The 21,268-nt window shown below is 42.2% G+C and overlaps 1 protein-coding gene across 7 annotated transcripts in view; it reads left to right on the forward strand.

Annotated features, from left to right (window-relative positions):
- The window catches only part of LOC140535938 (mitogen-activated protein kinase kinase kinase kinase 4-like), an 82,432-nt gene extending 61,685 nt beyond the window's left edge, over window positions 1-20,747 (forward strand). Inside the window, exons 13-32 of one of the 7 annotated variants that reach the window (XM_072657514.1) lie at window positions 717-878; window positions 2,477-2,563; window positions 4,784-5,263; window positions 6,717-6,866; window positions 7,694-7,936; window positions 8,484-8,587; window positions 8,995-9,134; window positions 9,314-9,411; window positions 10,337-10,506; window positions 11,027-11,144; window positions 11,540-11,791; window positions 14,034-14,151; window positions 15,667-15,837; window positions 16,153-16,296; window positions 16,434-16,568; window positions 17,328-17,428; window positions 17,520-17,669; window positions 17,846-18,005; window positions 18,702-18,841; window positions 19,840-20,747. In XM_072657514.1, the coding sequence (XP_072513615.1) occupies window positions 717-878; window positions 2,477-2,563; window positions 4,784-5,263; window positions 6,717-6,866; window positions 7,694-7,936; window positions 8,484-8,587; window positions 8,995-9,134; window positions 9,314-9,411; window positions 10,337-10,506; window positions 11,027-11,144; window positions 11,540-11,791; window positions 14,034-14,151; window positions 15,667-15,837; window positions 16,153-16,296; window positions 16,434-16,568; window positions 17,328-17,428; window positions 17,520-17,669; window positions 17,846-18,005; window positions 18,702-18,841; window positions 19,840-19,923 (3,207 nt within the window). In that variant the 3' untranslated portion in view covers window positions 19,924-20,747. The remainder of the gene's footprint in view (window positions 1-716; window positions 879-2,476; window positions 2,564-4,783; window positions 5,264-6,716; window positions 6,867-7,693; window positions 7,937-8,483; window positions 8,588-8,994; window positions 9,135-9,313; window positions 9,412-10,336; window positions 10,507-11,026; window positions 11,145-11,539; window positions 11,792-14,033; window positions 14,152-15,666; window positions 15,838-16,152; window positions 16,297-16,433; window positions 16,569-17,327; window positions 17,429-17,519; window positions 17,670-17,845; window positions 18,006-18,701; window positions 18,842-19,839) is intronic. The other 6 variants (XM_072657508.1, XM_072657509.1, XM_072657510.1 and 3 more) reach the window with 6 other exon arrangements.
- Window positions 20,748-21,268: the final 521 nt, after the last annotated feature.

The following is a 21,268-nucleotide window of genomic DNA, read 5'->3' on the forward strand; positions in this document are numbered from 1 at the left end:
AGTAATTTTTGGCAATATCAATTTGCCAGTTTTTTCCATGTTGAACGGACCAATAGAAATGCTCAAGTTGCCATTTTGGAGAAACAAGGTTTTTGCATGACTGCAATGATGCATGCATGTTTATATTTTTTGGGTTTCTGTTGCCTCGGGTTAGTATTCAGTGTTTTTTTTTTTTTTTTTTTTTTTTTTTTTTTTTAAAGCAAGCCCTCCAAGGCACTTCACTATAAATGGGTTTGGGTTGGGTCTCAGAAGTAGGTCACGGAGGGTCAGGAAACTGGAAGGCCCATTACGTCTCCTTTCATTATCAACAGCAGCCCAGCGCATGAAGATGAGAATCTGTCTGTGTTTGTTTAGGAAAATTACAGGCTGCCTCTGTGCATTTGACTGCATGTGCCTGCGCTGATGTACCCTGGCCATTTCCTTTGTTTATTTGCACACTGTTGAAACTATTAAAAGTCTAATGTAGCGTTCTGGATCCAAACCACACTTCATAAATGACCTAACCAGCTGCAGATGCTTTGTAAAATTATAATCGGACATGATCGTTGGCCGTGGCTCTCCTGTTACACAGTCTGCTTGTTACATTAGGTTCACCAGCAGCTCGTAAGTTAGGCCTTCTTTTCCATTACTGCGGACTGTTTTGATTTCTCTGTTATCTGTACATGCCTGGGAAGCGTTCCCCGTGCTCACTCTCTCCCTCTTCTGGCGTATTGCAGCAACAACGGCGCGAGCGTGAGATGAGGAGGCAGCAGGAGCGAGAGCAGAGGCGCCGGGAGCAGGAGGAGAAGAGGAGGATGGAGGAGATGGAGCGGCGGCGCAAAGAGGAGGAGGAGCGCAGGAGGGCCGAGGAAGAGAAGAGGAGAAACGATCGTGAGCAGGTGACTGGGGCCCCTGTGTTACAGGAAACTTAAGTTATACAAAGTTGTATATGTCCATATTTTCCCGTTTTTGACATTTGAATCGGGCGGCAGTTTACGTCGTAAAACTTGAAAATGAATAGAAGGTAAATTAGAAGGTACACCAGTATAAAGGTGAGAAATGACTCCACACAGAGATGACCAATACACGAGTTGTAGACCAATTATGACAATAACCCCTTAATGCACAAGGCTAACTACAGGGACTTCTGTACAAACTGGTGGGGCTATTCTCTGGTATTAGAAGTTTGTAAGCCGTATGCTTTTTACAGGGATAATAACATATATTTCTGTAGGGTTTGTAGGGCAATGAGATCAATAGTTGAGCGACCCAGCTTCACACAAACAAATGTTTTTCCAGAAGACAAAAAATGCACAGGCAAATCAGAAATATTTCTGAAATAATAATAATAATAATAATAATAATAATAAGCACTTAATAGCCATCAGTGCTATCATTCTCATATTGTGCACAAAAGTGCTTTGCACTCAATTAACACAAGACAATAAAAGAGATATGAGTAAAAGAAAATGCATTTGAATGGAACAGGAGAATCTTTATTAAATTGTCAAATAAAAAAGGCAATTGAAAATACCATTATCAGTAAAGGTATTTTACATCATGGTTAGCATGATGAGCCTTTTCCGTACAAACTAACCATATGCTGTGCATGTTATGCTGTAGTTTTAGTAAGTAGGTTAAGGTAAAAATACCAATAGCTCTACTATTACCATTTTCACAATAGGAAATTTTAGCATTTTTTTGTTTTAAGGCATGATTGGCTTAAAGGATGCATTGTTTTATAGAGGGTTTACACGTGACTTCACAGGTGGCAGGAGTCACTACAGCCAGACCCACTGAGTGGAAGTGTAAAAAAAACAAAAACAAGAAAGAGTTCCAAAAACACTAAGCCCACTGTAGTTGTGAGTTTAGCGACATGCTAAGTACGATTAAAAGGAAAAGCAAGCAAAACCTGGATCTACAAAATGTGTCTAAACAGTGGAAAACACTCCTTAGACCATTCACCCGACTCTGCAACTTAGTCTGACTAAAAGGGGCATGTTCCAGCGGGAATGTGGCGTCAGTGCATAGTCTCTATTAAAGAGTTTTAAAATCTGATTTTACGCTACTAATGATTCATGTGTTTTTGAAAAGATTCACGCACTTCAAAATTTAAATTTAGCCTCTGTGTTTAATCCTTATGAGGCAGTGAACTCTCACTAGTGAAGGGACAGTGACTACACACACCTGTAGTAGTGGGTAGCCACCTGGGCACCCAGTGAACAATTAGGAATTGCGACACCTCAGCCTTAAATGTTGATGAAGGAGAAAGCGCTGTTCCTTCACGCCTCACGCTCAAATTTCCTGCCTGTGCAGGGGATCAAACCAGCTACCTTCAAGTTCCAAACCGTCTTCTTGTACCATGGCTGTTACTTCAATGTGCTCGTTGTTTTTATGATAAAAAAAAAAAAAATCCTCTAACTCTGGTCTACCGTGAAGAAACCACCCATCCTAGTCCCTTCCAACAGTACTGACATGCCACACGTTTACCTGACAGGAGTATATCCGCCGCCAGCTGGAGGAGGAGCAGAGGCATCTAGAGATTCTGCAGCAGCAGCTTCTTCATGAGCAGGCCATATTACTGGTAAGAACGCTTTGCTTTCTCCTAACCTACACCCATCTCTCACCACACGGTCTTGAGAGCTTTTTAAAAATGTTTTTTTTTTTTTTATTGAGGACGTGGCCTAGCCTCTCTGTTTAGTTTTACGTGGAGCTCAGTGGTATTTGTTGCCTGGAGATTAGCTGAAGTAGGTTGTTTTGAAGGCCACAACAGCAGATAGCTGTACTTTAATTCAGCAATGCTATTGTTATGGGTTCAGTTCAGAGGTTGGGTCACTCCCAGCCTCTATTGAGGGAACACACACACACACACACACACACACACACACACACGCGCGCACACACACACACACACACACACACATGGTTAAGTCTATCTCTATATTTATATGAGCATCGTCTCATGACAGAGCTGTAGGAAATGCCCAGCAGGAAGAGGAGTAGGGGATTTCCCACAATTCCTCTCTCCCTAAAGTGGCTTGGCGCAAGTCATTGTTCTTGTCTTTGAGGTCAGTTGTTTACATTGTGAACGGCCCTCAGTGTGTCTCGGGAGAGCGTGGAAATGAGTTAATACGACGGTGCCGTAAACAAAAGTTATATGCTGCCACTCTCCCTGTGTTTTTGTTGACCTTTTCGTCCCGTTTCCCATGGTCATCCATCAGCGTTGCCACGTGACTGCATAAACACATACTGGGCTTACTGTGTTTAGCAATATGGGCTGTCATTGTGGGGCTTTGAAAAGGGTATATTAACTTGGTCATACTGCTTAAAATGGAGTTTACCTCAAGTTTGAGGTATGAGTTGATTTTATGTTTTTGTTTTTTGTACCAAACATAGGTTGCTATTAATATTTATATTATTTATTAGCCTTCGCTACCTCCAGTCTGTACTCATTAAACAATCTCATCCTTATCAGTTACGGTTTGGTTCACACCACGGTTTGGACCTCACTGTTCTGGGCTATTTTTTTTTTCTTTCCTTCATACTGAACAGACAGTAAGGACTCTAAGGATAGTTAGCTACCTAGTGCCATATAGCGCCTCCCTAAGGTAGTCGGGACCATCTGTAGTGTGTTGACAGTGACGTTAGACGTGGGCTACAGGAGCGGCAACAAAACTCTGATTACCATTGTGATACGTCTAAATCCGCTGCAGTTCCATGCAACACCATGCAAATCCAGTTTCCATGTTTACATTTACATTTAAGGCATTTAGCAGACGCTCTTATCCAGAGAGACTTACAAAAGTGCTTTGCTATTTACCCAAGAAAAACCTCAGCTAGTTAGAATAGACCAATAGTTCAAAGATCCTTTAAGTTTAGACATTACTAAACACAAGACAATAAGGTGACCATAGTACTCTACTATTCACCCAAGTACTCTCTGAAGAGGTGGGTCTTCAGTCTGAGTTTGAAGACAGCGAGCGTTGGACTCTGCCGTTCGGACACCCAGGGGGAAGCTCTTTCACCACTTTGGTGCAGGACAGAAAAAAGCCTAGATTCCGTAGATTTTGAGGGATGGCGAGTCGAGCCGAGCCGTACTTGAAGCTCGAAGGGCTCTTGGTGCGGATCGGCTATTGACCATTGCCATCAAGTACGGAGGAGCTGGTCAGTTCTGGGCTTTGTAGGCCAGCGTCATGGTTTTGAATCTTATGCGGGCATGTGGAACACTCTTGTAAAACTTGGTCCTACATTATGTTTAGCAAAGAAGTTCACAGCCTACAGCGTGCCAAGTATTCGTACACTTAAACCACACAGTGACCACTCCTCATTTGTAGTGTAAATGCACTACAACACACACTGTACTGCTCTAAACCCAGTTAACCTGAGGGACTTACTCACACTGATATTCAACATGTAGTTCAGATTAGATTAGGTGTACTAATGGTACTGACCGTATACAAAAGCACATTACAAGAGGTCGCAAAGAATGATGTGATGTTAAATGTTGTTATATTGCTGAGCCATACACTCACGTTTTTCCTCAGCTTCACTTTACTCACCTCAACCATTGTCTTTGAGCTACAGGGTTTCATTTCATGCTGTTCTTTTTGGCCCAACATCAGAAATGCCTTGTGATTGATAGTTGGGGCTACTCTACCCACCTCGATATGGAACATACTAACTATAATCATCTAACAGTATACTGTACTGTAATGTGCACTGCTTCATACTAGCAGCTGTAATAAATGAACACTCCAGAATATTTTTGTGGCATTTCCTTCATTGAGCTGCGCTCTGTGCTCAGGAGTTCAAATGGCGGGAGCTGGAGGAGCAGCGGAAAGCAGAGCGTCTGCAGAGGCAGCTCCAGCAAGAGCAGGCCTACCTGCTGTCGCTCCAACAGGACCCGAAACAGCAGAGCCAAGCCCTCACACCCCAGCCTGACTGGGCCAAGCTACCCCAGGCTCGTCCCTTAGACGGGCCAGACACCCCGCTTTATGCTAACGCTGCTGAATTTAGAGCCATGCCAAAGACTGATCGTCCACTTTTTACTGAGAGCGACAGAGGTGTAAATCCAGATGCAGGGCAGGTAATACCAGTGGACAGGATTAAACCCCTTGTGGAGCAGTCCGGCGACCAGACAGAAACAGTTTTAGCAGACCCTAGCCCTTCTGTCACAGAACCAGTGGGTCAAACTAGCCCTCTGGCAGAGGGGGCTGACGATCCCCTCATCCAGTCAACTCCAACAACCAGTGGTCCAGTCTCTGAAGCCCAGCCAGTCAGAGAGGTGAAGACCCACCCCCTGCTCTGCCCACTCCTGCCTGCTGCTTCTCTGGCTTCTGGAGCTAACCCTGGCTCTGTTTTGCATGTGGTTGGAAAAGTATGGTGGTGGCAGCACAGAATCGTGGTTTTCTTCTGATACTGATGAGCATGTTTTTGTTGTGCGTCATCTTTAACAGTTAGTTTACGAGTGATAATCATCTGACATCTCAATTGTCACCTTTTTATTTGCGAAAGGATGGCAAATTAAGGCCAACCACAGTCTAGTCTGATAGTCCTTCTATTTAGCTGCAGTTCTATTGGATGATGTGGCGCCATTCAAATGGAATGAAAACCATCTTGCTCACCACCGTAGCCTTGAACCTGAATGACATAATCGCGTCCTGTCTTCTATGTCATGTCTCGTTGTCTTGCCTCTCTTGTGCCAACTTAAACCTTCTCGCAACAAAAGTCAAGACCTGAACCTCAAGCTTTGCCTGGCTTCAGCAAAACAATAGGCTTTGTAGAGAAACGGAACAACCGCAGCTGCCCTGTTTTTTTTTTGTTTGTTTGTTTGCCAGATTATGCAAAAACACCATGGAATTGATCAGTGTCATAGCGCCACCTACAGAACTGGTGCACTCAGGTGACGGCCATACGAAAACGCAGAGAGTATGCAAACTTGTGTACGCTTGCAAAGGCAGGCCAATTTTTCCGCTAGCAGCCCCAGTTTGCCGCGTTAGAGGTAGCGGTGGAGTCCGTGATACTTTACTTTTTCCAACTATTTTACCTTAAACTTCAACATTTAGCTACGGTTAGGATTGCTTGGAGATGAGATGAGACTAACTAGGGTTGTTACGGTACACAAAAGGGGGGGGGGGGTGCAGGCAAACAACACTAGTAAAATTGCAGTACTCCTACACCACTACAGTTCCCACAATACCATTTAAATCCAATGGCTTACAGCATAAGGTTTCTGGGTGGCACGCGCACTTGTGAAATTACAGCGTTTACCCTAATAGCACGTACCGTGCATTTTCATGCGACTGCGTGATTTGACTACATGTAGCGTTACACCCCTAATACTAACCATTTTCCTGTCTTTCTCAAATGTGTTTGGCATGTCCTTTCCTTTCAGGTTTGCTTTGAGTGAAGTTATTGCCAGAAATACAGTTGCTGCTTCATATTTTTTTATAATTGTATTTTTTTTATCACGTTGGAAAGTCGTGAGAGCTTCACTGAGCATGACACTCGGTTTGGCTTGAGCCAACAATTATCCTAACCCAGTTTGGTTTTGTTCTGATTCGTCACCCCTCTCCGGCTTGCTGAGTCCTAGCCCAACAGTTGGCCTCAAGCATGCTGTTACCTGCCTGAATGATCATCAGCTCTCTTTTACTCAATCCCGTCTCCCTCCAGCTCTCTTGTCCCTGATGACTGACCACTTCTCCCCTCACCGTCTGTCTGTCTTTCCCCTGTTTCAGGCTGATGAAAGACACCGCAAGAACATTCAAGGTTCCCCTCAGACCGCTCCACCCAAACAGCCCCCGATACCACCTCGATCTTCTGAACCCTACTCTAATGGCAACTCCTCCTCCGAGTCCTCAGGCATGCATAAGCCTATGGAGCCACAGGTATATTCATTTTTCTGTCCACACCACTTTTAGTTCATTTAAGTACGACCCCTGGGTTGTTTAGGCGGGGGGAATCATATATATCAGAGAGAACAGTTCTCCGCATGGTTGGGAATCTCTGACCTCAGTTTTTCAATTTGGTTACAGGTTGTAGGAAGCAATTCAGAGGCTAGAATTGAATGTTTATTAAAATTTTTGTTAACATTTGTGATTTTTCACGATACATTTCACGATAAATGGACCAATAGAAATGCTCCAGATTGCCTTAGAATTAAATATTTTACATTGACTTGCATCGATTTATTTTTTTGTTGAAGATTGAGTGACAATTTGTTTCCAATATACATTGAAAACAGGAATGGAGAAGCGTCCACAGTAGAAAATCAGAACATTTTTGCTGACTAATAATTTTATTACTTTGAAATACCAGAGCTTAGCATTATTAATGCCTATCCAATCCTGTTTGAATCAACGCTTTTAAATTAGTGCATCACTTTAACACCTCTGTCATTGTGCGATAGTTGCTCTGTCAGCATGGTGCAATCATTGTTCACGTCTAGACGCATGCTATTGCCTGTTTGTACACTGTTTGTCACGTGTAAAGCGAGCCTACCTCTCCTACCCTTCCCACCACATGATGTGTTGCTATGGGAGTCAGTTTTGCGATACTGGATGACTTGCTATGTGGTCATCTGGGGAGTGTCTCTCACCCTTCATCTTGCCTGTGGTCATGCCTTTCTGTCTCACTGTGTCTGTACCACTCTCCTCTCCCCACTGACCCCCCCTCCCCCCCTTTCTTTTTCCGTTTGTTCTTTCCTCTCTGGAAGGTCCAGTGGTCTCACCTAGCCGCTCTAAAGAGCAACGCATCCGCTCCCCATGTGTCTCGCTCCCATTCCTTCAGCGATCCTGTTCCTAGTTTTGCACATCTCCATCTTCGCTCTCAGGAGCCCCACCAGCACCACCACCCAGCGCATCCCGCACGGCCCGAGCACCCGCACCTGCAGCCCCATTCGCAGACAAGGGGCCACGAGGCCCCTGAGACGGGCCATAATGACGAGGTCCCCCCCAGGGTAAGGATGGGATCTGAAGAGCTGCTGCCTGAGGGCAGGAGGGCGAAATGAGATGTTGGCAAAAAGAATCGCAGTCTAGTTTTAGAAAAGAGGAACGCAGTCTGCAGGATTATTCACTAGCAGTAAGATCGAGTGGTGCTCTGTGTTTTCTGGGCTAATATGAAAACAACAAGCTGGTTTTGTTTGGTTGCTTTTGCCTGTTTTGTAGGTCTGTTTGTGTTGCACTTTTATGTTTTGCTGTGGTCTACTTTGATAAATATGTGGAAATAAACAAAGCCTTGTTTTATTAAATTCAACTTAAAATTGTTGTGTTATTTAACATATTGAGGGTAAAAGTTGACACATTTTGTTTTCTTTTTGTATTAAATAAAAATATAATTATTCTGATAATAATTGCTGATAATGTATGATTTCTGTTATCAAATGATTTTATTCCAGTAAAACTTGAGTATTAAGTTTCACTCTGAAAATGTCATTAAAAAGCATGCAATGCCGAGATATTTGTATGCAACTGTGACGCAAACTTTCCATTCTGATTATTTACAAGGTCCCAGTAAGAACGACATCCAGGTCTCCTGTGCTGTCCCGTCGAGATTCTCCACTTCAGAATGTCCAGCAAAACAACCAAGCTGGACAGAGGAATGCTGGAAGGTAAATGTGTAATTTATACATAGTTTATACATACTGTATATAATACCATCACTGTTGCACAAACCTTTTTTGTGTTTTACGTTTTGACAGTGTGTATCTGTCAATCTATCTGTCATTTTCTGTAAAGTTACCCTTTTGGCATCAATGATCTATATACTTTACGTACCTGTTGGTGTTTCCTTTGGTCAGTTTTCAGTTTACTGTCTGTATAGAAATAAAATAAGATGAATACATTTGTAAATGTAGCCATTTTACACATGTACAGATTTAATCAGTAGGTTCTGAATGCTATAGTTAGTGTTTGAGGCCTGACTGAAGCTCTGAATCTTGCAAAATAATAATAATTATTTATATAAATATTAATAATAAGAAGAATTTTTTTTTTTGCTCACCTTTTTCATCCTCAGTACTGCAGAGCCACGTCTCTTGTGGGACCGAGTGGAGAAACTGGCCTCCAGACCAGGCAGTGGGAGCTCCTCTGGTTCCAGCAACTCCAGCTCTCAAGCTAGCTCCCAGAGCGGCTCTGGAGAGAAGTTCAGGGTTCGCTGTGAGTGGCTCAAATTTTAGATGCATAACTTCTCCCACAGCTTAAGCCTAGACAAGTGTTTAAATATAGTGACTCATCATTTGGTATTACAGTATAGTCTAGGAAACCAACTAATACACGCAAACCTTAACATGCAAACACCTGATGCTAATTTAATATATGCTTTTTTTACGCTTCAGCCTCGTCAAAGTCTGAAGGTTCTCCACTCCAACGCCCAGAAAATACTGGAAAAAAATTGGAGGAGAAGAAAGACTTTGTCAGACCGTCCCGACCTGCTGTAAGTTGTTTTACTCTACTTTTTTTCCTTTATTGCAGACTGGTAAACCCACTTACTGATTTTTGAGGATTTTGTTAGAGATTTTTCTGTGAAACTCCCAGCTTGTTCTTTCATTTATTTACCAAACAATACCGTCCTTATTATTCAGTAGATTTGTGCGCTTCTGCTAATCTACTGCCGATCTTTGTATTCCCTCTTTTATTGTCTCAACCATCTGGACATTTCGCGGAATTTCCACGCTCTGTCTTCCTCATTAACTTCTCCATCCAATTGATGACTGACTTTGTAAACTATGTAGGGTGAAGTGGTGAGTTCAAATAGAAGTGGTGATCATATCCTCATGCTATGCCTAAGCACCTCACCACAGTGTTCAAAGCATGAAGCACATCACATCTAAGCTTTATAAAACATATATTTTAAGTGTTTTTTTATTTATTGATTGATTTTATTTATTTATTTTTGGTAATAAAAGCTGTATGTGAAGGCTCTTTTGGCTCCCCCCTCTAATTATTTGCTGCACACTTGCCCGTTACGGCTTGTTTTGGCTGCACACCATCTCCTGAAGTTCTGCTTTTTTGGCTGCACACCTTCCTCTTGGACTCCCTATATTATTATAAGCTAATTAGGCTAACATAAATGAAGTGCACTTTCATTCATTCTGTTCAATCAGAAACGTGGTGCTACCCTTGAGTGTTCGATATCTATGCCTCCGCTGTCCTGGCATGCATCCCTCCTCAACTGGTTTAACAAACAACTTTGATCCATCACTGTTTATTAACATTGAAACGTCACCCTAACCTCCTGTCTTGTCCGTGTCCGTGGGCAGTACATCATAAGAGAAGGATAAGTGCCCCTATACTTAGCATCGGATAATTTGCACCCTGTAAACAGTGACCGATCGTTACTTTTTACACCCTGCTTTTAGGATCTTACTCTACTGGCCAATGAGATGCGCACAATTGAAGATGCACGCCCGCCTCACAAGGTGACTGATTACTCATCATCTAGCGAGGATTCAGATTCAGATGACGATGATGAGGTGGAGCAGGAGCTCGGCAATGAGTCAACCTCTGGCACAGAAGACTCAAGGGCAAAGTATGCTTTTCATTTGTTTATTTATTTTTACTTTAGCCCAGGGTAGTGTAATTATGTGTACTGTGTATGTATTATTACAGTCATTCACAGATGAACACTGTGTCATTTGTATTTGATGTCAGATGTTTACAACAATAATTGCATTTTATAAGTGCTGTGGTAGAGGGTTAGGGTTGTGTATGACTAGTTGATTCAGTGTTTTGCTGAGAATTCATCAGTCATGTGATTGGTTCAAGATAAAATCAGTAACTGCAGTTATGTATTTGTACACAGCACAACGTGCTATGGACCAAATAACATTAGACAAAGAAATTGTTTGGTATACGCGACTGATTTCAGTCCATTTGCACCATCACAGGAATGCACTATTAATTATTAATGAGAAATGCACCTGTAGTAACTTTACATATCTCAAGCAAAGCAACAGGTGGTTAATAAGTGTATGACGTTTCACTCTTTTCCACTCTTTTGGAGGTAAAATGGGCATTTTAATGAATAATTAACTCCTCCTTTCCTCCAGTTCCTCAAAACTTAGCAATGGTGAGACAGAGTCTGTAAAGACCATGATTGTTCACGATGAACCTGAAAGCGACCCGGCCACAACACCTTCAAAAGATGGCACTTTAATTGTCCGACAGGTAGGAAAGGGATGCTCTCTTTTTTTTTTTTTTTTAATGATTATTATTATTTTTTTTTTTATGTATGTGTTTCATCATCTGTTCACTCATTCATTCCTTGTGTATGCCTTTTATGTTTTTATTCATCATATTTTAAGCCTAAGTTTCTCCTTTTGTTATACTATTTGGACATAGCACTCTCAAAGCTTAGATGTAGTGCAGCAACAGAAAATGTAAGCAAGTTTATAAAAATCAATTTAAATACAAACGATTTACCACTTTGAAGCAACTAATTAGTTTTATTACACATGAAACGATATCTGTCTGCTGACTTTGGCCGCGCAAGACATCTTTTGTTGCTCACTTCCCCCTTTTCTGCCAAGTACAGACTCAATTGTGCCTGTTTTTGATTCCAGAGTGTAGCTGAGAAAAAGCGATTGGGTCCTGGGCCTGGTCCCGGGCCTGGTCTTGGCCCTGTTCTGGGCCCCGCTCATGCCCTCGGCCACCAGGAGCGAAATGGCTTTGCAGGCCGTATTCATCTCTTGCCCGATCTCATCCAACAGAGCCATCACTCCCCCTCCCCCTCGGTCACATCCTCCCCCGCCTCCAGCCACGCTAGCCCCTCCATGTCCCCCCAAACCCTCCTGGACAAGCTGGTTGCCAGCGAGGTATGTCTGTCCACCCCACCGCAGTGCCTTGGTGTTTAACTCTGCTGGCTGGCTTTCACTAAGCTTACTACTTACTGCTCACTGTGATTAGCATTAGCACCCCTTTTGACACTTGAAAGTTAAGTGGTGCAAGTGCCACATCATCATAACCGGCTCCCTTTAGCCTGTGCGATGTTTTAATACTTTGCTTCCTTTTGGGAAGCACATTCCCTAAACTCTTTAACTAGACTTTCAAAATCTCACCTCAGCCCTGTACCACTGTGGTGCATTGGTAGAGTAAGACCATCAGTTAGGACCAGTATTGCTTGATCAGCTCTTCTGGTTTGCGTAGTGCTTCTGTTGTCAGGGCACTTCAGTACACCAAAAGTTTAGTAAGAGTACAGTCTTAAAAATAAAGGTGCCAAAACGGTGACCACTATAAAACAACCACTAAATAAATGTTTAAGGATTTTTGTGTAATAAACGTAAAAGTTTCCTGAACCTCCCCGTAACATGAAGCAGATATGACCAAGATGAGGCCTGCAGGCTGTAGCTGGCTCATGAGGATGTCCGATTTGACCCACCAGTTGGATTTAATTGGACTTCTGAAATATTTGTTAAGAATATGTGGTGCAAGTTTTTAAAAAATGTAGCAAAGCAAAAACTCTGTACATACATATACACCTGTCAGTCATAACATTAGCACCACCTGCCTAATATGGAGTACCCCTTGTGCCACTACAACAGATCTGACCATTTGAGGCATGGACTCCACAAGACCATCTGAATGCGTCCTGTGGTATCTGGCACCATATGTTCGCATCAGATCCTTTTAATACCTGCAAGTTGTGATCTCTATGGATCGCATCAATGAGCCTTAGGAGCCCATGACACTGTTGCCTTTTACCAATTGTCCTGGTAGGTCTGACCACTGCATACCAGAGAACCGCAAAACAAGATCTGCCTGATGTTTTGGAGATGTTCTGATGCAGTCATCTAGCAGTCACAGTTTGGCTCTTGTCAGAGTGGCTCAGATTCCTGATTTTAACACCCTTATCACCCTTAGGATCTGACTGTTCACTTGCTGCCTAATATATCCACCCATTTACAGATGCCACTGTAGAGGGACATAATCAGGGTGCTAATGTTCTGGCTGGTATCGGTATATGTCTTGAAGATAGGTCTGGCTTTCGGCCAACCACAGACGTTCCAAGACCGACAGCTTGAGCACCACAGGTTCTGTTCCAACTGAAGTTTTTTCCTTGAATTGTTTCTGTGCCAAGAACCATTTAGGATCCTTTATTTTTAAGCATAGCACAACACACTGAATCCTTAAGTATACTCATTAAAAAGGCAAATAGAAAATTCCCATCAACAACTTCCTACAATAATAGAGAAAGAAAGGGCAAAGGTTTATCTTGAGAAGTTATTTAATTAATCAGTACCCATAAATCAGTTGTTAAAATACATCAGTCCTGTCATCATATATTTTGGAATTTTATCTAAGCTTGGGGTTAGCAAAGGGTCGCAAGACTGTCTGGGAATTCTTCTGAGCAGATAAGTGCTGACCTTGAACTGCTGGGAACATTTTTACTAGACAGCTGATGGAGAGTTTTGCCTTGCTGTCTTTGCACTCCCTTGGGGGTCTGGTTCTCAGTATTAATTGCCCATTTATTTTGGGCCAAGGTGTGTGAATCCCATGCTTCCTCGCCCAAATGCTTGTGTCTAATCAAACACATATGAGACGCGTCATAGATATTAGCCAGGGCTAAGTGGGGACCCCCCCCCCCCCCCCCCCCCCAACCCCTCAATTCTAGTAATTATACTAAAGCTTGCTTTGTATTTAAAATCATTAGTATTTTCTCAGTTTCTCTCTGCCCTTCATTTAATTCTTTTGACTTTTATTCCTTTCCTAACATTTCCTCATTTTAACATTCATTTGTGTTTCCTCACTTCACATTATAATTTCTAAACACCCTCATGAAAATGCATGCAGAATGTTCTATGGCTTTATTAACTGTATTATACACTTGTTAATGGTTGCTGATCTCGCACTAACCTGCATTGTCAATAAAGATGATAGAAATCATTGTATAGAACTAGCCTTAATCCATTTTTAGAATAGACACTTGATGATAGGAGTGGTTTTAATTTATTAAATGTCATATACTGTATATAGATTTGTGGATGTTCCCATATGTTTAGACACAGGATGGTTTCATCCACCATAGACTTCCTCTTAATTGTTACATGTCTGTTCCAGACACAGTCTGCCAGTAATACACTTCAGAAACACAAGTCGTCTTCTTCCTTCACTCCATTTATTGACCCTCGTCTCCTGCAGATCTCACCATCCAGCGGCAGTTCTCTCAACAACATGGGTAAGGGTCTGTTGGTATGGTATCTGTAGCTTGTTCTAATGGTGCATCAGAATTCGCATTTCTTTTGCATTCAATAAATTACTATGTCCGACTTAATCCATATAACAACTGGTAGCCTCTTTGATACCTATATAAACTAATGATTTTGTTTTGTCTTAGCCACCTAATCTTTAATCTTCTGAGAGCGGTAATCGGAACATCCTGTGCTTCAGACATTATGGTTCTAAAAATGGGCAGTTATGTACTGCAATAGAGTAGCAAACATAAATAAAGCCTGTCTGTCCAGCACGGTTGGAACACAGAGGGATTTCAAAGTAGATCATCAACCCTTAGACACTAGTTATCGCCAGTTATTTGAACTTTTAATTTATTGAATGAAATGCGAAGAAAATGCGCATTTTAATTCGGAACCTGCACCCAGGAGAATTCTTGCATGAGGCTTTATATAATACACCTCATCCTCACGGTTAAAATGGTGATTAGTGAGGGCCGACTGATATGAAAGATGTGATCAGTAATGATTTTAAGGAGCTAAATGTTGTGAGAAACTATAATATTAGGCAGTTAATTATATTTGGTCAAAATTAATCAGACTGCAGTACAGATTTAATTATGTCTACTTTTATTAGTGTTTACAAGCCCATTCAAATAAATAAATAGCATTAAATTGTCACAACAAAAATCTGAATTATACATAGATTCAAACATGCATACTGCACACCCTAATATTTGTTTAAATATCCCTTAAGTTGCACCCTGACCAAGCACTTTATGGCCATTAAAACGCTTCTGGTGGATTCTGGGTGGATATTTGACCAACCACTCTTCTTTCTGGCCCGGACACTACTTTTAAGCACATTCCACATATTTTTGAGGTTGGGACTTCAACCATCTAGCTGAAGGTTTACTCTAATGCTAAAGGATTCTGAGCGAGTCCCCCATTTTCATTATTCCATCTACGATCTGCAACGTACAGCCCAAGAGCATGATGCTGCTACCACCATGCTTTTGGGGGTTTTAGGGTTAAATACAATAAAGTCATGTGTTTGTCAGTCCAACGAGAGTCGCTTGACTCTTGACTTTACTTGATGTGAAACAATCCTTTTTTTCCATGTGGTCACAGAGAGGCTGCCAGTTGTAGTCAATCATGATCACTAGTTAAGGCAGGTTAGTAAAAAAAAAAAAAAAAAAAAAAAAAAAAATATATATATATATATATATATATATAATTAAATATAATTTAAAAAATCTATTGAAGATGTATGTTGACCACTCATTCTGCCTCAGAACAGTTATAAAGTCTATGAAAGCCCAATACTGCTATGATATATCCAGCATGTGTTGATGTAAACTTTCAAACATGTCAGTACTGTATTAACGAACTTTGTTCTGTGCTGTTATTATTGTTGTTATTATTATTATTATTATTAAGTTCAAAGAAAGCGGACAGTACGATCTATACTTGGAGCAGTTTAGTTAAGAGCAGATGATGATGATTGTGTTCTGGCTCTCCAGCAGGCTTTGGGAATGACGGGCGGATTCAGGACGTCTTGAGGCCAGATGCTTCGCGAAAGGGCTCAGTGGTTAATGTGAACCCAGTGAACACTCGCCCACAAAGTGACACGCCCGAGATCCGCAAGTACAAGAAGAGGTTCAATTCTGAGATCCTGTGCGCCGCACTCTGGGGTGAGTGGCTCTCCACAGCTGTCATTAGCATGTGGAAAAAGATGCATAAGGAAATTCCTCTATAGCGCTATAATTCCTCACTGGAGCTATAGGGCTCCAGTTTAAACGTATTGCATGGTATACATTAACTGTGTGGGTGGTCAAGGTCAGAGCTGCAACACTAAGCTCATGATGATTTGATGGTCCATGATGATTTCCTTGACCAAGAAGGGGGGGGGGGGGGGGTGTGTGTGTATGTCCAGTTTAGTTGAAATGGGTTAATAGCAGGTTGTAAATGCTCTGATGTTAGATAACCTCCTAATTTTCCATCTTTAGGGGTGAACCTGTTGGTAGGGACAGAGAGCGGACTTATGCTTCTTGACCGCAGCGGACAGGGCAAAGTCTACCCCCTCATCAACCGACGCCGCTTCCAGCAGATGGATGTTCTGGAAGGCCTTAATGTCCTAGTCACAATATCAGGTAAGAGACAGGGTTTGGAAATAACCTCAAAGGCTTTCTCTTGGATGCAAGTTGAAGTCATTTAGATTTCTTTGTCTTGGAGTCGTGCCGCACCCATGAATTTACCCAGCAGGCTTTAAAATGCTGTTGGTATGCAGGAAAGAAGAACAAGCTGCGAGTATATTATCTGTCCTGGCTGAGGAACAAGATTCTGCACAACGATCCCGAGGTGGAGAAGAAACAGGGTTGGACTACAGTGGGCGAGCTGGAGGGCTGTGTGCACTACAAAGTCGGTATGTATTCTTTTGTGGTTTATGGATGAAGTAATGCGGGAGTGAGACTATGATTTGCTTTGTTATAACAATACTGTTGTTATTGGTTTAACACAACAGTGGTGGTGTTGAAAATGATCTCATCAAGATCAAGAATGAAACCTTTCCCTACATGTCCCCTGGCAAGTTGCACTTTGACCCGAAGCTTTTGACTTTTGTAGCCATCAACAAGCTCCTGGAGTTCTGGTTGACCACTTTGACCACACTTCTTGACAGAATTTGTAGAGTTCAATTAAATTATTTAGATTCCTGGCACAGACACCTGAGCGTAGTCCACATATTTTGTGGTAAGAATCTTGGGAAGGCCGTTCCAAAGACTTAATGTTGGCCTGCTTTATCCATTCCACAACCACCTCTGATGTGTGTTTGGGGTCACTATTCTGTTAAAAGTTCCAGTTCTGTCCAGTTTTAACTGTATGACTGATAGTTTGAAGTTATGCTGAAGAATTTCAAAGTAGTTTCTGAGCTCCATTAAATCAGTTTTCTGCAATGTACAGCCCCAGAGCATGATGCTACCACCACCACGCTTCTTGGATTCTTAGTGTTAAACACATGTGTGTGTGTGTGAGTGTGTGTTCACTACCAGATGGGTTAAATGCGGACACATTTGTGTACACTGTACAGTGACAAATACGTGCACCTTTACCTTTTTAAACACTGAGTTGGCATGCATTTGTGAATCCAATGAGTGATCCTAACTGAATGTCTGTCTTTCACCAGTTAAATATGAAAGGATCAAGTTTTTGGTGCTCGCCTTGAAAAACTCAGTGGAGGTCTATGCATGGGCACCGAAACCGTACCACAAATTCATGGCATTCAAGGTCGGTTGGAGTGTTAAATTCTACATTAATTCTACATTGTGTCATTTAATGTTTTGTTTCTTACTAATTGTTTCTTCTTCTCCACCTCCAGTCGTTTGGAGACCTGGCACACAAGCCCTTGCTTGTTGACTTGACGGTAGAGGAGGGCCAAAGATTAAAGGTGATCTATGGCTCGTGCTCTGGCTTCCATGCTGTAGATGTGGATTCGGGGGCTGTTTACGACATCTACTTGCCCACACACGTAAGCAACCTTTCTACTTTTGTTTGGCTCTCAATAACTCTGTAGAAAAATATGTAGCGAAGAAGTTATATGCCATACCCTGTTTCCTTCCCTGTGTTTTTTGTAGATGGCTTGGGATTTGTTTCAGTGGTTTTGTTCATTTTCCTGACTTTCTCCCCCTTCTGCTCTTCTCTTAGATTCAGACCAGCATCCAATCGCATGCCATCATCATTCTTCCCAACACAGATGGCATTGAGTTGCTGGTTTGCTATGAAGATGAAGGTGTCTATGTGAACACGTATGGCCGGATCACCAAAGACGTGGTGCTTCAGTGGGGAGAGATGCCCACCTCCGTGGGTAAGTTAGACTCGTATTGTGGATTTTGACCCACAGATCGGATCATTTTTCCAATCCGAATAAGATAAGGGGAGACTAATATAACGCAGTAATGTCTCTTGAAATTGTGGTCATGCCTGATGTATTGCCATTGTCCTATAACAATTATACAACTTCTTAAACTGTGCTGGGTTGAGCAATGTACTCTCCATGTGTATCAGGTTAGTGGTGTTTAAAGCCTTTAGGTAGCTTTGTCCAGGTTTCTCTTCAATAAACAATGTGGAAGACTACATTGATTAATTTTGGAGCATGCGGCATGTTTACTGGTGTGAAGTGGGCTTTACGTTCTCCGTTCATGCGACACACAACCGCGGAGTGTATACTTTCGCTGTAATTCTGCATCAAGATTTAGGAATTTATTACTTAAAAAAAAAAAAAAACAGCAGCGCTAAAACCGTTTCACGCTATTATGAAAAAACTTGGGCAGTTGATCCATAGTTCGCATGCGCATTGAACCATGGGGTGAACCATACGGATAGCAGATCCGCTACTCAATGCCTGTCATTTGTTGGGATGTCTGGTGCATTTAAAACACTGACATTTGTTTTTATAGACCTTGTTTATCAGTCCATCATGTGCTCCATATGATCTCTGCCACATGCAATTGCACACACACAAATTCATTTATTTTAATGCTTTCTTCCCTCTCCTTTGTAGCATACATCAGGTCTAATCAGATCATGGGCTGGGGAGAGAAGGCTATAGAGATCCGCTCTGTGGAGACGGGTCATCTGGATGGTGTCTTCATGCACAAGAGGGCACAAAGACTCAAATTCCTCTGTGAGAGAAATGACAAGGTGAGACACGTGGACTGAACATTATGCCATACACTGAATCCATCAGAACCCTAAGTTGTTTACATTTAGTTTTGTTAAACAATAGCACCTTCTTGTCTGAACCCACCTACTTTTCTAGTGAGCAAAACCATATTGGAATGACTTAAAGGTGTCTTGCCTAGCTTGATAGTTTTGGTTGGAGCCTGAGGTTTTGAAGCTAAGAAAAGCGTGAAAATGGATCAGAGCCACTAAACAAACGTTGCGCAGAGCCAGTACAACAATTTGGAGAATCTTTAAAAGAAAGAAACCACAGTTGTACAACAGATAGACCAGTCAAAAGTAGTTGTAAACACCAAGAACCCCGGGGGTGGGGGACAATAGAGACCTCCACAACCTCCACAGCGCATGGGTTAAGGCATCACAATCCACCGTTCAAAGAAGACTTTAAGAGCATGAATATAAAGTTCATACATAAGGTTTAAACCGCTCAACAATAAGAATCGGAAGGCCAGCTTGAGATGAGCCTCAGACGATGTGGAACAGGGAGTTACAAGCTGATGAGACCAAGTTTGACCTCTGCCGAAGAGACGGAAAGGCAGAGTGTGGAGAAATGGGCTGCTCATGATACAAAATATACAAGCTCATCAGTCAAGCATGGTGGAGGTAGTGTCATGGCTTGGGCTTGCATGGCTGCTCCTTGACGGATTTACTTAGTTTCCTAATTGATGTGCTCATGGTGGTAGTGTCTGAATAAATTCAGAGGTCCACAGAACCATGTGGAATTTCAAATAGACTTGTTCTATGTAGTTTTCGATATTGTGTGGCAGTGGTGTCCATTCTTATTCACCTGGTGTGGCTGCAATGTGGTGGCTCAAAGTGTGAATTTCACTTCCTGACTGTATGAGGACCCCAAGACCAAGAAATGACAATTCTCGTGCAATTCTGCCTTAAACAGCTCCCACTTTGGGAGGATGAAAACATGTCTCTCACTTTCTCGCTCTCTTATTTGATCCCTCTAGGTGTTCTTTGCTTCTGTACGCCCTGGAGGTTCCAGCCAGGTCTACTTCATGACTCTTGGCCGCACCAACCTGCTCAGCTGGTGAAGCTCCTGTGGCTCCAGTTTTGACTACAATGGAAAAAGGACTGTTCCTGAAAATGCTGAAGAAATGGCAGTGGGGGAGGGGGGGAAATCTCAACCTTAAGCTGACATTTCTTCTTAGGTCACATGCTCCACTACGCACCAGTTCCATGCTAGTGTGATTTCTATTGCTGTGTCCTGGCCCTGACCGGACCAACAAGTTGAGCACAAAAAAGTGAACGGAATTTGTCAAAGGGAGCAACAGTGCCCCCTGCTGCTGAAGAGCCTGTAGCTGTTGGCTTGCAGTTTTGTGGTGTTCAATCTACAGCGTTTCTGATCACTCGGCCAACTCCAGACATTCTGTGGCGATTGATTCCCACCCTGTTGTAAAATTCGGGGTTTCCTTTTTTCCTCCACTTTGAGACATCAAGGGATATAAAAGCCTGAACATAATCTCTAGTTTATGTCAATGTATTTGTAATGAACTTGATTGAGGAAAGACAGATTTACGGTCTCTGACTGTGTGTGTACCATCTCTCCTTTTGCCAGACTAGAGGGACTTTAGGGTTTGGGTTGTAATGGCAGCGGGTGCCGGAAGGAGCTTGGGCTTCTTTTTTCTTCTCTCTTCTGTGAATTTGTCAACTGCCAAAACATCGGAGTCATACTGTATTATTGTGGTAGTCCAGGTTACTTTGAGGATTAATATTTGCAGGATTTTTAACAACTTTGACTTTAGTGTGTTGAAATTTTATGCTGATAAAATTGCAGCAATGTTCATATACAGTACATTGAGTGTTTTTATTTTTTAAGCGTTGCACTTGATAAATAAATTCTTAGTTTCCTTCTCAATGTGGGGGTCTGCCTCAGTGTCGTGCGAACACAAACACACCCCGGCCAATTTATTTACACTATCTGAGTTTTAAAGTTTAGCTAGGCCAAATGTTTTATAAAAATATGTGCTTTATAAAAATTGCATCCAAGCCCATTTTACATCGGACGCAGCACAAGCATCACAAGCTTTGCTTTAAATTAGCTGTTGGTGTCAACTGACCTCTATTGGACGTTCTTGCTCCTGTCTGCATATTGTCTGTGAGTCCAGTTCTAAACCAACCATTTTGTTTCCCCAAAAATTGAGCCGACATTCAGCAACCGGGTGGGAAAAATAAGTACACTCTTCCCACCTTTGAACAATCATTGTGCATATTTAGCAGCCAGAGTTCCTTATCGAAACTTACCTTGAATTACTGGGCGTGAGGTAGAAATACCCACATGACTGAAAGTGCCAGTCAATCACATGTATGGCTTACTCACTGCATCCCTCAGCCAACTGTACAGAAATATACACACATCACACATACAGACCAGCCGCC

This window comes from Salminus brasiliensis, chromosome 15 (genome assembly GCF_030463535.1).
Source record: "Salminus brasiliensis chromosome 15, fSalBra1.hap2, whole genome shotgun sequence".
Classification (NCBI taxonomy): Eukaryota; Metazoa; Chordata; class Actinopteri; order Characiformes; family Bryconidae; genus Salminus; species Salminus brasiliensis.